The sequence below is a fragment of the Ambystoma mexicanum genome, chromosome 5q (assembly GCF_040938575.1).
Source record: "Ambystoma mexicanum isolate Mex_15411 chromosome 5q, UKY_AmexF1_1, whole genome shotgun sequence".
Lineage (NCBI taxonomy): Eukaryota > Metazoa > Chordata > Amphibia > Caudata > Ambystomatidae > Ambystoma > Ambystoma mexicanum.
Window position 1 is genome coordinate 427,910,619 of NC_090933.1, and position 14,977 is coordinate 427,925,595.

The 14,977-nt window shown below is 44.6% G+C and overlaps 1 protein-coding gene across 1 annotated transcript in view; it reads left to right on the plus strand.

The window, feature by feature from the left end:
- The first annotated feature begins 467 nt into the window (after positions 1 to 467).
- The window catches only part of LOC138498271 (histamine H3 receptor-like), a 185,741-nt gene continuing 171,231 nt past the window's right edge, over positions 468 to 14,977 (plus strand). Inside the window, exon 1 of the mRNA XM_069622110.1 lies at positions 468 to 747. Within this exon, the coding sequence (XP_069478211.1) occupies positions 468 to 747 (280 nt within the window). The remainder of the gene's footprint in view (positions 748 to 14,977) is intronic.

Below are 14,977 nucleotides of genomic sequence, written 5' to 3' on the forward strand. Positions count from 1 at the left end.
TCTAGCCCAGTGGCAGATGGCAGTACGGGGGTGGCGGCATGGTGGCCCTAAATCCTCAAATCTGTCCCTGCTATAAAAAGGGGCACATAAAAGTGCTCTGTCTGGAGTTTACAAATACTGGCCTCACCCCTGAATCATTCTCTACATGTTTTTTAATATGTATTTTAATGACAACATCCACTTGAAATGGGTGCCTATTAAACTATATGTTGCTACTCTGACTGGAACATATGGGTTTGCTTAATTCAGCCGGGAATTAAATGTATTTCTAAAATGAACACACGGCAGAGTAATTTATTATGACTGCATTTTGAAAACCTCCTGGGTGCTGCATGTTTAATTGGAAGAGGGTTGACTTCCTATATAAACACTGCTACACTGCAGGGGTAGCACTGCTCTGACAGCCAAGTCAAGGTACGGATACTCAGTACAGGAAGCTGTACTTTCTTCGTCCACATCTGTGCAACATGCTCGCTCACAGGGACATCTTGCTTAGGAATGGCAGCCCCTCTGAGAACTCGTCTTTGGCCAGTGACGTACATGGGCTTCTCGCGGCCCATATCAACAATGGCGGCTTCACGTTTCCACTTAGCACAGCTGTAGTGCTGACTCTGCTGATGTGTGCAATGAGTTTAACTACAGTGTTGGGGAACATTTTGGTTATTGTGGCCTTTGCCGTCGACGGCAGTTTAAGGAACCACAGCTGTTATTTTCTGCTCAATTTGGCAATTTGTGATTTTCTTGTAGGTAAGTTATGGTCTAGACAATGTTATGTTTCTGTGTGGTTATTCATCTGCCATTTATGGACACTTAAGATTAATGAAACTAATGTATGTGAATTAGATATTTCTGTGACATGTATTCTAGTTGCCATATTGTGTTTCCCAAAAGTGATTTCCACTTGCCGCGCATATGTTTTATCATTTGTACATTTAAAAGTCTGTTACAAGGAGTGTTTTCATTATTTTAAATGTCCCTGCAAACATGAGTGATAGTTAACCACATTTCTCCATAGGATATGGTCACTTTTTCCAATAATTCTAAAGAAGCTGCACCGTTCTCCATTGATTGATGACTAAACTTGGCACATGGAGAATGAATAAAGTAGATTAACAAGGTGTCTATTGTATATTCGGACTCTTGTAAATCTGACTTCATCTCTGATTAGTGTGAAACTGAAGTACATGTGGGTTTACTTTTATAATGTGCACCAATGACCTTTTCAATGTAGATTTAATTAATCCCGCTGCACCATTCATCTTGAAATACTTGCCATAGCAAGCAGAGGCGGACACGTACAGTGCACTGGAATCACCAGCCTTTGTGTTAGCAGTGCTGCACGTCCTGGGGAGCACTACACATGATAGATCATCGTCTATGATTAGCACTTCAGAGACTCTGGCATATGTGTGCATGCAGGACGTTGGACGGATCCCTCATTAATTAGCAAGACCTGCATTGCATGTGGGCATCGAGGACCACCGTTGGAACTGCAGTGTGCATTTGCGTGACCAGGCACAGGAGCACTCTCAGGGTGGGAAGTTCTCACCCACCACTTCTGCTGGAATTCTGGGCCTCCTCACAGTATTGGAGGGAGGAATGTAGGGCCCTATCAGCTCGCTGGGAATCCTCCCTCAGATGCTGGGCTTGGGTATGCATCTTTGCAAACCTCGACTGCACGACCCCAGCCACAGCACTAGGACTTGCAACGGTGACTAATTGGGGTGGCTTTCAGAAAGGGAAAAGTCCCACCACTCATTAGGGTGTCCCCTGAGATCCTCCTGCTTAAATACCTGCCACGATGGTGAGTGATGAGGCATGTAGCCAACTACACAGAACCTACCATGGGTAGACCAGTTCCTGGGTGGTGTGCATTCTGTGGTCGCTGGGCTATGTTAAGCCCACAGCATACGTCACAACGTTAGCACATGGCCAATGCTTTTCCTTATGTAATAACTTATTACACTAGACACTGGTCCCTTACGGATCAGGGCCGTTTCACTGTAGGTGATAATCACTCTCTTTCCTGTCTTCAGAGACAGTGCCACATAATAATCCTTCATTAGCATGACATAATGTACCCACTGTAACTGCTATTTTGCCTTTCGATCGCCCTCTCATCAATACCATCTATAGGACTGGCTGGCTGGCAGAGCAATGTTGTCAGGTTATGCTGGTTGCTTGTACAGTATTGTAAACTTTTTAAAGAGACCTGAAAGCACGGAAGGAAGGAAGGAAGGAAGGAAGGAAGGAAGGAAGGAAGGAAGGAAGGAAGGAAGGAAGGAAGGAAGGAAGGAAGGAAGGAAGGAAGGAAGGAAGGAAGGAAGGAAGGAAGGAAGGAAGGAAGGAAGGAAGGAAGGAAGGAAGGAAGGAAGGAAGGAAGGAAGGAAGGAAGGAAGGAAGGAAGGAAGGAAGGAAGGAAGGAAGGAAGGAAGGGAGGGAGGGAGGGAGGGAGGGAGGGAGGGAGGGAGGGAGGGAGGGAGGGAGGGAGGGAGGGAGGGAGGGAGGGAGGGAGGGAGGGAGGGAGGGAGGAAGGAAGGAAGGAAGGAAAGAAAGAAAGAAAGAAACTGGCAAGGTACAAGGGAGGGATTGAGAAAATGTTTGAAAGGAAAAAGGCATACACAAAAAACAAGAGGTTATGGAAAGAGGGACTATTGCGGAAGATGAAGTAAGGGAGGAATGGGGAAAAGAGAGGATACAAAGTCCAGTAAACAGAACTGAGAAGGGAAAGGGAAGAAGTGGGCATAGGAGGGAAGAGGAAGAGATAGAGGAATACAAAAATAGGGGCTTAAGAGAAGGGAGACAGAATCAAGGAAGAAGGTTAAAGGAAGGGGGGAATTCGCAGGCACAGTTAGAGAGGAGAAGAAAGAGAGCGGAGAAGAAGAAAGGAAGGAAGTTGGCAAAAAGGAAGCCGGGTAAGATGTGCGAGAGCAAGGGAGGGAAAATGTTCGGGAAGGTGTTGGGGTGGGAACAAGCCATTTTATTTGATTTGAGTTATTTATAACGCGCATGTCCGGACAGATTAAACTGCATCTGGGCGCAGGTGATTCAAAATAAACTGCAATTATTTCGATCAATGAAGGGAAGATTGGAGGAAAGGGAAATATGAATAGCGCCTGGAATGCCATAGGCTCAGATAGGCGCGGGGGCAGACAGAGTAATAAACCAGCATGTGACATGAGGCCGAGTCTCCCTTCCACTCCTAGCATTGATCGAACATGAAGTACAACCCATACACCCGAATAAGATTGATCATGAGTAGTATGACAGTCGGAAACAAAACATACATGAATTGCAGAAAGCGGAGTGAATGATTAGTAGTTTGTTTCTGTGCCCGACCTTCTGGGAATATTGACACAGAAAGTGGCACACAGTGAGTGGAACAGGGGTGGACTGGGATCCAAAAGAGTCCACGGAAATCATTTTCAAAGTGGCCCCATATTACACAGTGTCGGCAAGCCCAAGCCTTTTCCTATGAGATCATTTGGAAATAGAATAGGCTGGCACATACAAGAGGCCCAAGCTGCAGAGGCCAACCAGGAAAGCTTCACTGTTCTCTACAGGCCAGTCCACCCCTGGAGTGGAATGTGGTGAACATGTCACCTGAAGACCCACCTCATGCTGCTCCGTCTGCTGATGCCATCTTATAGAGGTTTTCTGTGCTAGAGAGTTAACAGCATATAGGTGCAAGCGTTCAATAAAGAACATTACTAACTCTAGAGTAACTATGTATACGCTATCCAGCACTTGAAGCAGGCGTTGAACATTTCTTTCCCATTAAGGTCTGGCTTTTCCCTGAAGTTAAATTGCTTAGCTTCACCTATACCATTTTAGTGATGATTTGCACGGTTAGGGCCTTATTTACAAAAATGTTTTCAATGGGAATTTCCCATGTTAAAAATATTTGTAAATCAGGCCCTTAATGTGTCTACAGGGGAGAAGCACTGAGACACCCTCTGCTTCAATGTTTAACCAATGGAGACTGATGGCATTGCAAAACACTAGCCCGTGTGATCACAAAGAGAGAGTGGGGAGCTACATGTGTGGTCAAGTAACAGTAGAAGAGTAAGCAACAAGGAGAAGCAGTAGAGCATGACAGATTGGGAAACCAGAACATGGGTGAGCTGGCCGTGGAAAAAGGCTAAGGGGGTTAGAACAGTGGTGGCTGGTGTATCATCGGCAACCAGGCACAGCCCTTCACATTTTCGAGACTCTCTGGGTCCCACAATTGGATTATGGAATGAATGTCATTCACTTGTTCAATGATGTACCGGGTGCTGCAGTGCAAAGTCTTTGGAATTACAAAGCATCTACACATATTTCAACTCTTTGCAAATACCAAACCAGTTGGGCCCAGTCACCTTGCACAGTCCAGTGCATGGGCTACAGGTGCGGCCATTGCAAGAAAGTCCAGACATTAATGCACGTACAGCAATGTGCAGAAAATCAGAGAGACCTGGGGGCCAGCAATGGTGACATTGAAGTTTTTAATTGTGTTTTATGGTTGTCAAAAATATGCAACCTCATAAAACACATTGAAGAGCTCATAATCTCTCTCTCTCACAACCTCTATTAGACAGAGGGTGGGGGTCAGAATGCTGACTCCAACACTGGTCTGATTCAGAGGGGGGGATCGCACGAGAGAAGGGAGGAAAATGGCCCTTCACCCCGGGTGCAGCTACAAAAGGAGTGTTGGTATACTGAAGGGAAAGAGAAAAATAGAGCACCGCTCCTGTGATCAAAATACATGTAAACAAATGTTCTGAGGATTGGGTGCGAGTGTATTGTGCTGTGAAAGTCCTAACGTTTCATTTGGTTTGAAATCACTCGATTTGGACAGCACTACGAGCTGAACTCTTGCTGCTCCCCCTGCTTCCTGGAGGAGGCGGGGCTCTACACGGACACGTGACACATCACGTGACTGCCTCAACCCACAAATTGCTGGCCCAACCACCCGAGCGGCACTGTTCTGAGGTTTGGGTGCAAGTGTATTGTGCTGTGAAAGACCTAATGTTTCATTTCGTTTGAAATCACTCGATTTGGGCAGCACTGCGAGCCGAGCTCTTGCTGCTCCCCCTGCTTCCTGGAGGAGGCAGGGCTCTACACGGACAAGTGACACATCACGTGACTGCCTCAACCCACAAATTGCTGGCCCAACCACCCGAGCGGCGCTGTTCTGAGGATTGGGTGCAAGTGTATTGTGCTGTGAAAGACCTAACGTTTCACTTCATTTGAAATCACTCGATTTGGGCAGCACTGCGAGCCGAGCTCTTGCTGCTCCCCCTGCTTCCTGGAGGAGGCGGGGTTCTACACGGACATGTGACACATCACGTGACTGCCTCAACCCATAAATTGCTGGCCCAACCACCCGAGCGGCGCTGTTCTGAGGATTGGGTGCGAGTGTATTGTGCTGTGAAAGACCTAACGTTTCACTTCATTTGAAATCACTCGATTTGGACACCACTCCGAGCCGAGCTCTTGCTGCTCCCCCTGCTTCCTGGAGGAGGCGGGGTTCTACACGGACATGTGACACATCACGTGACTGCCTCAACCCACAAATTGCTGGCCCAACCACCCGAGCGGCGCTGTTCTGAGGATTGGGTGCGAGTGTATTGTGCTGTGAAAGACCTAACGTTTCACTTCATTTGAAATCACTCGATTTGGACACCACTCCGAGCCGAGCTCTTGCTGCTCCCCCTGCTTCCTGGAGGAGGCGGGGTTCTACACGGACATGTGACACATCACGTGACTGCCTCAACCCACAAATTGCTGGCCCAACCAGCCTTGCGGCCTTGAGCCCTGGAGGCAGTAAGGGCTGGAGCCGCTGTTGTGCTGTTTGGCTGTGACCTGTGAGTAAATTGGTCTGGGCTCGAGAGCTGTAAACACATTTATACCAGCTTCTCCAGTATTCAGGGTTAGGGGTGGAGAGTCGGACTCTGGCAGTTCCATAAGCTGTCGGGCGTTCCCTACCCTGAGACTGAGTGCTTCACCGGGTTCTATGGATGAATGAATTTATTTTTAAATTATTTAACTTGATCTTGTTCTGATAAAAGGACATTCTTAACACTAATACACTTTATACTATATTTGTTTTCACACTTTTCTATTTGACACGCATAGATCCATTTTTACTTGCAATTTCTAATTTTAAGAGTGCTTTCGGGGCAGTTTTAGACTTGTTTGATGTTGTTTCTGGTTTCAGTGCAATATTCTACATATTAGTGTTTACTATCTTATTGACTGCTTTATATGCTATTTTTTGTTTATCTCTATTCTAACCGTTATATACTGAAACCTAGTTTTATAGTTTAAATTCCTTATTGTCATCCCTCTACTCCCCCTATCTATCCCTGGGTTTTGGTTTTGTCTGAATGACACGTAAGGGACTTCGAAGTCAGACAGCTATGCAGGCTTCTCTTGTCTCTACTCCTTCTGCTATGGGAAATCTCCCTTCTGCTTCGCCAGTCACTATTGCTTCAGATGTTTCCATCCCTGCTGCTTTGGGGAATTCACATCATGTATTAGTAGATGTTCCCCCTGATTCCTCTCTCCTAAAAACCCTGGCTCAGGCCCAAATTCATGCCAGGGATAGGTCTGAGGTATTTAATGCTATGGGTATTATTCCACGCACAACAGCCTATAACAGTTGCATTTTTATCGGGAAGGAAGACATTTCCATGGACACACAGGAAGAGCGCCTAGCAGCCACTATAGCCTCTAATCTTGAGGAAGGCCTTAGTTTACCAAGGGTTAGGGGCCTTATGGATCATTCTAACAACAATATGGTCAATAGTGTGCATTCAACCCCTGCTCAATTATATCCCAGGACGCCTACACTGCCTGGTATGGTGGATGACTCTGTAGCTAATGCTACAGACACATCGGTGGTGACAAAAGAGGTTGTTGATCGCCTTTCCCCTCCTGTGGTCAATGGGAACGATGCTATTCCCCCCACTAAACTTTTGCCAGTGGTTTATTCCTCTGTTAGGGGTGTAAATCATACCTCCTCTATTCATGTTAATCTTTCTGCCAATCTAGCTGGAACTCCCAATACTCCTACAGTGAAATCCATTGTGTTTAAAACTCCACTTAATAAATCCTATAATCTCACCCCTAAAACAAAATCTAATTTGAGTACCCAAGGGAAACCTATTCAAGGGAAAAAAATCTCTAATTTTTTTGGAAAGAGGACTGCAACTAGTACCTTGGTCAAATGTCTACATTCACTTCCTATAGTTGCCACATTGGATCACTCTGATCTAGTCCATGTAGCTAAGATACTAGTGATTGACGACCCTCAAGCTCAGGATATTGATGATATTAGCATAATAGAATGTGCAGATAGGGCAATCGCTGATAGCCATCTGGGTCTCAAATCTAATAATACAAACAATGTCACTCAGCAAATTTGTGACGATTTCTATGTGCGCTTTTATTGATGAGTATACAGAAAAACAAAATTGGCTGAGAGAAAGGGGTCTACTCCCTGACTCAAAAAAGGATCATGGCAGCGAGTCCATTCTGCATCATACTCTTAAAGAGGCAGATGACAGAATTAAACTTTCCCAACCTACTCTTTCGGCTCTGAACATGGTTCTGAGCTCCTTTGTGAGCCTGTATGATAACATTTGGTCAGAGGTTAGATCACACTCACTTCTTCTCTCTGAAATGTATTCCAGGTTAGAGGGCCTTGATAGATTTGAAGAGTTAGTTAAAATTATTAAGGAAGACCACCCTGTAATGCCTACACATGGCTCTGAGCCCATCCTCTCTAACCAGTTAACTGTTGATGCCCATATGGCAAATCAAGGGCTCATTGGGAAAACGTTGACTACACAAGGGGTAGCTTCAGATATGGGTTCGGGTACCATTGTTCCCCGATGCTCGGATCAGGTTATCTGTGATCCTCCTTCGATGATTCCTCCAATGACATCGGAGGGTGTGCGAGAGGTTGTTGGTATGGAGGTAAAACTCCCTATCCCCCACACCAAAATCATTACGGAATTAATGGAGGAGAAAGTCCAAGAGGAGTCCTCAGGCTATCCTCTTAATTCTATTGTTCAAGTTCTTCCCCTTGTAGGGAGGATTGTAGAACTGGCCGAGCCACTTAAGCCTCTTCTGTGGACCCTATATCCATTCCGACTGTAGAGAATACATCTGATCCTCCTATTGACCTCACTAAAGAAATGATATTCCAAAAAGGTTTTCCTTGTATAGGAAGGAAAAAAAAATCATTCAGCAAATGAAGAAAACAAAAAATCAGAAGAATTTGAAAAACATCAATTCATATACTAATCAATTTATTAAAAAACTTTTTCTGGCAAACACTTCAGCTTCTACAACCCCTTCACTTGTTTCCAAGGTGACTGGGAATCTTGCTGAACCTGCAGTTATTGTGACCTTTACTTTACTTTACTTTACTTTACTTTATGCTTGTTACGCGCCGAAAGCCCGCAGGCATCAGGGCGCAGTGAAGCGCAGTTTTGGTCCTTTGCAATTTATGTCTCTCAATAATTCGCTGCGCTAACTTATTGGAAAAGTCTAGTTTTCAGAGCTTTCTTGAAGGTAGCGTAGTTTTCTTGTTGTCTTAGTTGCCTGGGGAGCTCATTCCAGTATTTGGATGCTTTGACGGGAAAGGATTTGCCCCTTCCTGATGCCCGTTTGGCTTCTGGGATGTTTAGGAGGCCAGTATCAGCAGATCTTAGGCCTCTACGGGGGGCATACCAGGAGAAGTGCTTCTTAAAGTAGGCAGGCGCCTTTCCAAAGAGGCATTGATGGACAATCGTTAGCGCTTTAAATTTGACTCTATCCTCGATTCTGAGCCAGTGTAAGTACCTCCTACTGTCTATTATATGGTCCTTTTGTTTCTTCCTTTTAATGATGCGGACGGCATCGTTTTGCATGACCTGGCATTTAGCTAGCTCCCTTTTTGATGCTCCCAATAACAGCGCATTTCCGTAGTCCAGGCGTGATACCAGAATAGCTCTGGCGATGGAGGCTGCGTTGATCTCATTAATGTATGGTCTGATAGCTCTTAGGAGACGCAGGTAGTACAGATTATTTTTATATAAGTAACTAACCTGTGCGCCTGATCCCAAGGAAGCTTCGACCATCATTCCTAGGGTTTTTACCTTGGGTACCAATGTTATGGCTGCATCTTTAATACGGAAATTCTTATATTGGGGATCTAGCTTGGACCTAGCTCGATTCAATCCAAATATCATTAATTCCGTTTTGGTGTTGTTTAGGCACATCCAGTGCTTCTGCATCCAGGTGTCGATAATATTATAAACTTTCTCGATCTGCGCACTGTCCACAGCATGGTCTCCTGTTAACCCAAATAGTAGCTGAGTATCATCAGCGTAATTGGTAAAAATCACGCCAATTTTTTCTAACAGCGAGCAGAGGCTTCTTATATAAAGGTTAAACAGGAGAGGGGACAAACTGCACCTTGGGGAACTCCAAACAGTATTGGGGTTGCTTCGGAGAAGTTTTCGCCCCAGTGTATTCGTGCCATCCTGTCCTTCAGGAAATAGGCCAACCGGGCCTGTGCTTTAGTTGAGCACACTACAAGTTTATCCAACGCTGACTGTAGCAATTGGTGGTCTACTAGATCAAATGCAGCGCTGAGGTCGAGCAGCATGAGTAACCCAGTCTTCGCTTTCTCTGTCAGTTCTAGCATATGTGTCTGTAGGTCTAGCATTGCGGACTCTGTACTGTGGGCCGCTCTAAAGCCAGATTGTTGGTCATGTAACACGTCTGCATTTTCAACATGTTTCTGCAGCTGATTGGTTGCAATTTTATCTAAAATTTGTAAGATAAAATTGGAGTTGGTAATCGGACGGAGGTTATTGGGGTCCTTGGGATCCAAGCCTGCCTTTTTTACGAGCGGTGTGATGGTCACTTTTTTTAAGTCCTTCGGGACTACACCTTCTAGGAAGGAGGCATTGACTAGCCTTGTCAGTACCGGGGCAAAAAGTTCTTTGTTATCCAGGATGATCTTAGTGGGAAGAATGTTTTCAGCGCAGGAAGTGGGTTTCACGCCTGCCATTACCCTGCACATTTCTTCCTCTGAGACTTCTGCAAAGCTAAAACTTTCCTTTCCTACGGATAGGAGTTCTTTCTCGTCGGGGGGCTCCAAACTGGTGTTATCTCTAGCCAGGATTATATTGTTCCTGGCTTTGGTTATTTTTGCGGCAAAACCCTCTTGAACCCTTTCACAATCCTCTTTAGTGGGGATGTGAGGAGGGGAGAGGATTTTGGGCTTTTCTATTTCCTTAAGAATATCAAAGAGTTTTTTGTCGAGTTTGGGGCTGCCTCGATTTCCATGTTGTAATAATTTGACTTTGCCTCTCTAATAGCCTTCCGGTACACTTGGTCGGCACGTTTCCAGTTCTCTCTGTCTGCCTGCGTGTGGGTATTATGCCATACACGTTCTTTGGCGCGTTTACTCTGTTTGAGCAAATTTATATGTTCATTATACCATTTCGCCTTACAGCTGTTTTTCCTAACCATCTTGTTTTTAAGAGGTGCATATTTATCGATCATCTCTTGTATGGATTTGGTATATTTAACTAACATGTGTTCGCAACTGTCGTCTACTAAAAAAGAATCCTCGATCTGGAGTAGGCACAGTTTTAACTGCTCAGGACCGATTACCTTAAAGTTTCGGTTTGTGATTTTCACATGTGGGTTCTCTAACAGCTTGATTGGAGAGTTTAGGGTTATTTCCAATGTCACCAAACTGTGGTCAGACCAGATACATGGCTCTGTCTTAATCTGAGAGGAAACTAGGTTATTGGTGCAGACCAAGTCTAACTGGTTACCTTGTGGGGTGGTGGGTTCCTTATTTACTATTTGAAAAGACGAATTGTGCAAGTTATTTTGCAGAGCAGTAGCCTCTTTGTCCTCAGGGTTTCCTCTCCATCTATTCATGTCCCCTACTAACAAGGAGGATGAATGATCAGAAACCGGTTTGCTTAGTTGCAAGCCTAGTTCACTCTCAAAATCGGAGGTCAGGGAAGGGGGTCTATGAACAACAATAATGTTAAGGCAGTCATTAGGTGTATGAGTCAAATTTAGCTGCATGGTGTCACATCTACTGCAGTCAAAGTTAGCTTTAAAAAGATGGAACACATCTTTTGCTATAACTGCTACACCTCCACCTTGCCCCAACTCTCTGTTTTTGTTATATAGAATATATCCTTCTGGTGTAGCATTACTGCCAGTTGGACATATAGGGTCTTTGAGCCACGTTTCCGTGATGCACATAATATCCAAGCCTCTTTCTAGGATGAGATCATGGACACTATGAGCATGCTTGTTCAAGGAACGCGTGTTAAGTAGCCCTATTTTCACCATAGGCGAGTCCCGTGAGTGGTTTACTTTCACTTTCAAACCACTGCACGGCATAATGCTTTCCAGCTCAATTAACAGATTAACCAAGTGCTCAAATGAGCTAAGGTAATTAATGCACTTACACTAATCTGATCAGAGCACAGGCGCTTATTTGCTTATTATTATCACCAGTAAAAGAAATGACAAGGGTTTAGGAAGGACTCACCTCCCTTTCACCTCCTTCACAGACTGCAGCAGACTGTGCCTGTCCGTGCGCGCCGGCGCGTTCGCGCTGGGTTTCTAGGAAAGTTGGAGTTGGGAACTACAATCCTACTGGGGATTGTAGTTTCTATCCCAGATAGCGCGTGTGTGGAAAGTAACTTCACTTTCAATTGCCAAAACAAACAAACATGAGTACTGCAACACTAATTCTAGATGGCCTAAAACTATTCAAACACTTCCTAAGTTGTTAACAGGATTTCTTGATACTTTTAAGCAACAGATTCTGAAATTCAATACAATTCTAAAATAATTAAAAATAAGTCCTATGGGCAACGAGTAAAATGCTAAAAATTACAAAGACCTCTATTCCCAATATGGTGGTCACTCCGGCCACAGTCAATTCACTTCCCACTACATTAGTACTATCTAGCTCATCTGACGCTTTGGTAGATGGCCCTACCACCATCAATACTGTCCCTTTAGAAGTGGGGCCTAATACTGAGGGGGTTGTGGACATTTTGGTCTCCAGCCCTTCTACAATAGTTTCAGCTTTACCAGAATCTACGTCCACCAACGCTTCAGCTGAATCATCCGCCAATACTATTACCAAGCCGCAGGATTCCTCCGCAGTTGGTGAAATTCTAACTATTCCATCTAATTCCATATCTGGGGAGGATTCTCGTCTTCCAGAGACCACTATCGCGTCTATCACGGCAAACTTGGTTAATATTGACATGGTTAAACATCTATTCCAGGCGCTACATGTTCCTAAAATTGCTAGTGGGGCAGTGCCTAATTCAATTATAATCCCATCTCAGGATGGGGCTCCATCTACTCCTTCTTTATCTTTGGACCCCCTTCTCCCTGCCGTTACTGAGGGTCATCCTGCCAATATCGAGCCTACAATGAGGGACTGTGGTATGGGAGCACGATCAGTGGGGGGTCCTTTCGCACCTAACTCTCTTAATTTAGCTCATTCAAGTATGTCTAGTGTTGGCCCCGCCATGGGCAATGAAGGTGATCGTCCTGGGCCTGATTTTGCCCATTACAGCAATTCTTTCAATTCATGTGAAAGATTCCCTGTGGGTCCAAACGCAATCCAAAATAGGTCTATATTAAGGGGTGCAAGGGGCACCGACTTGGAGGCTCAGTTTACCAAAAAGATCACTGATTCTTTACCTCAATTAGCAGAAGTGAAAGACCCTCTTGATATTCTTCAGCTTTCAAGTCTCTGGGGTCAAGACATGCCAATCTGTCTTAACCGTGGCAATATTTTAAAGATTTTTCACCAATTACCCCCGCCCTCTCTCATCTCTAGTTATGACATGGATAGTATTTTCTTTCCTATTCAGGGTCGGGTAGATGTTAGTAATATCGTTCTTAAATCAAGAGTGGTCCTGGAACTGATTATGGGGCATAAGGAAGGGTTAAGGCAACTTTGTTTTGAAGCAAACCTACTAGAATCCACTCAGTTTCCCAGTAACAATGGAGGAGGTGCAGACTATAAGGGAAACCTCACTATGGTATATCACCCGGAAAGAGTTCCACAGCCCCAACGGAGGCAATTTACGCCCAGATTTAATGGAAACTCTCGAAACTGGGCACAGGTTACCGCAGGTCTGTGGAAATGAGTACCATCCGATTCATTCGGAACTTTCTACCAAGGTTTCCCCCTCGAATAGTTTTGCGTTTCTATCTTGGAATTCCAGAGGTAATTCCCATCTCTTTACGAATCTGGACACTGTAACTATGATTAGGGCATCACACTGTTTTTTTCTGCAGGAAACCTAGATGCTTTCAATTCCCATTCTAGATGGATTTGGTATCTTTTCTCAAAATGCTAAACCTAGTTTGGGAGGGAGGCCCTCTGGGGGTCTTCTTATAGGAATTAGAACCTCCTTTGGCTTTAGGAGTAAGGTTCTTCCGGATATGCCTTTTGGCATCTTGGCCCTGGATGTTACTTCTCTTGATTTAATGGTTTGTCTCCTCCTCATTAACATATATTGGTACAAGGGAATCTCTGCACTTGAGCCGTTTCTACAAAGGTTAACGGATATGCTTTCCTGGAGATCTCTGTACCCTAGAGGGAAAGTGATTCTTGCAACTCTGACTGCTCTATTTTTTCTGAATCCAAATATGACGACTTGGGATTGGCTATGGAGGATGACTCTCGCCCAGGCCTGAAATTTGTACGGGGCCGTCTTTGGAATTTCGCTTTGGATTCGGTTGTTCTAACCTTTCTTAACAGCTACTATGATGCCATTAACTTACCTTGTCCTACCTGGCGCAGATCCTTATCAACATCTCCTCTAGACTATGTCTATGTAGATCATTCTCTGTCTCCTCTCTCGTCCGAAGTCGAGGTCTCTTTTAATTCATGGAGTGATCATGGTATTCTCCGGGTTTCATTTGTCTATCCTTTTCCCATCAAGTTTCTGCCCGCTGGGGGTCCAAGCCATCTCCAAACAGTGGGATAAGGGACAGGGGTACGTTGGTCACCTATAAATATCAGTTTCCTAAATCGCAAACTGATATCTTCCTTTAATCATACCTCTTTCTCTTGGAAATTAGCAGTTTTCAATTCAGTTTATTTTGATAGTTTCCTTAATGCTCTTCACAGTAGTATTCATGGCCAGCTTAGGAAGACCGTTTTAAAAACATCTCACCCTCATAGATTCGATCAAGAGTTGGCTATTGTAAAGGCCCTCACTCGGAAACGTATTAGAGGTGTACAAGCTCTAGACACTGAGTGGGTTGATAAAAAAATAAAAATTAAAGCCATCCGCCAAAAATATAAAAATTACTGTAACTCAAGAAAAGCTATTATGCTACAAAATGACTCGGAACATATGCTGGCAGTACTAATCAAACGAAATCTGAGGGCATTCTGGGTTACTTTGTCCAGCCTAGACGATGTGGCGGAGGCCGACCAGTTGAATGCCATCCCAGAGGTTCAGTGGGTAGCGCATTGCACTGAATTGTTCGATACAGGGGCTGAGGGATTAGAATCTTGTCCTTCTGGGAAGAATTTGTTTAAGGACTCCTGGAAGCCTGTAATTGATTCTGAGATAGTTTTTGGACTTATTTCTAAAGCCAAGAAATCTAGGGCTGCGGGGCCTAATGGCCTAACTAACAACACATTTAAAGCTGAACCAGATCTTTGGGCCAACCTCCTCTCCTTACTTTTCTAAGACGTTGTTAATTCTGGGAATGTACCCATTAGCTGGCAAACCGCTCACATTGTGCTCATCTTTAAGAGAGGCTCACGTACTTTGGTCAAAAATTATAGACCTATTTCTCTTATCGATGCGGACTGCAAGCTTTTTGCCTCTATGCTTCTGTCCCACCTTAACGTCTGGATTAAGGAAAATCATATTCTCCCGAAACAACAAACAGGTTTCAGGGCGGGCCACTCAAC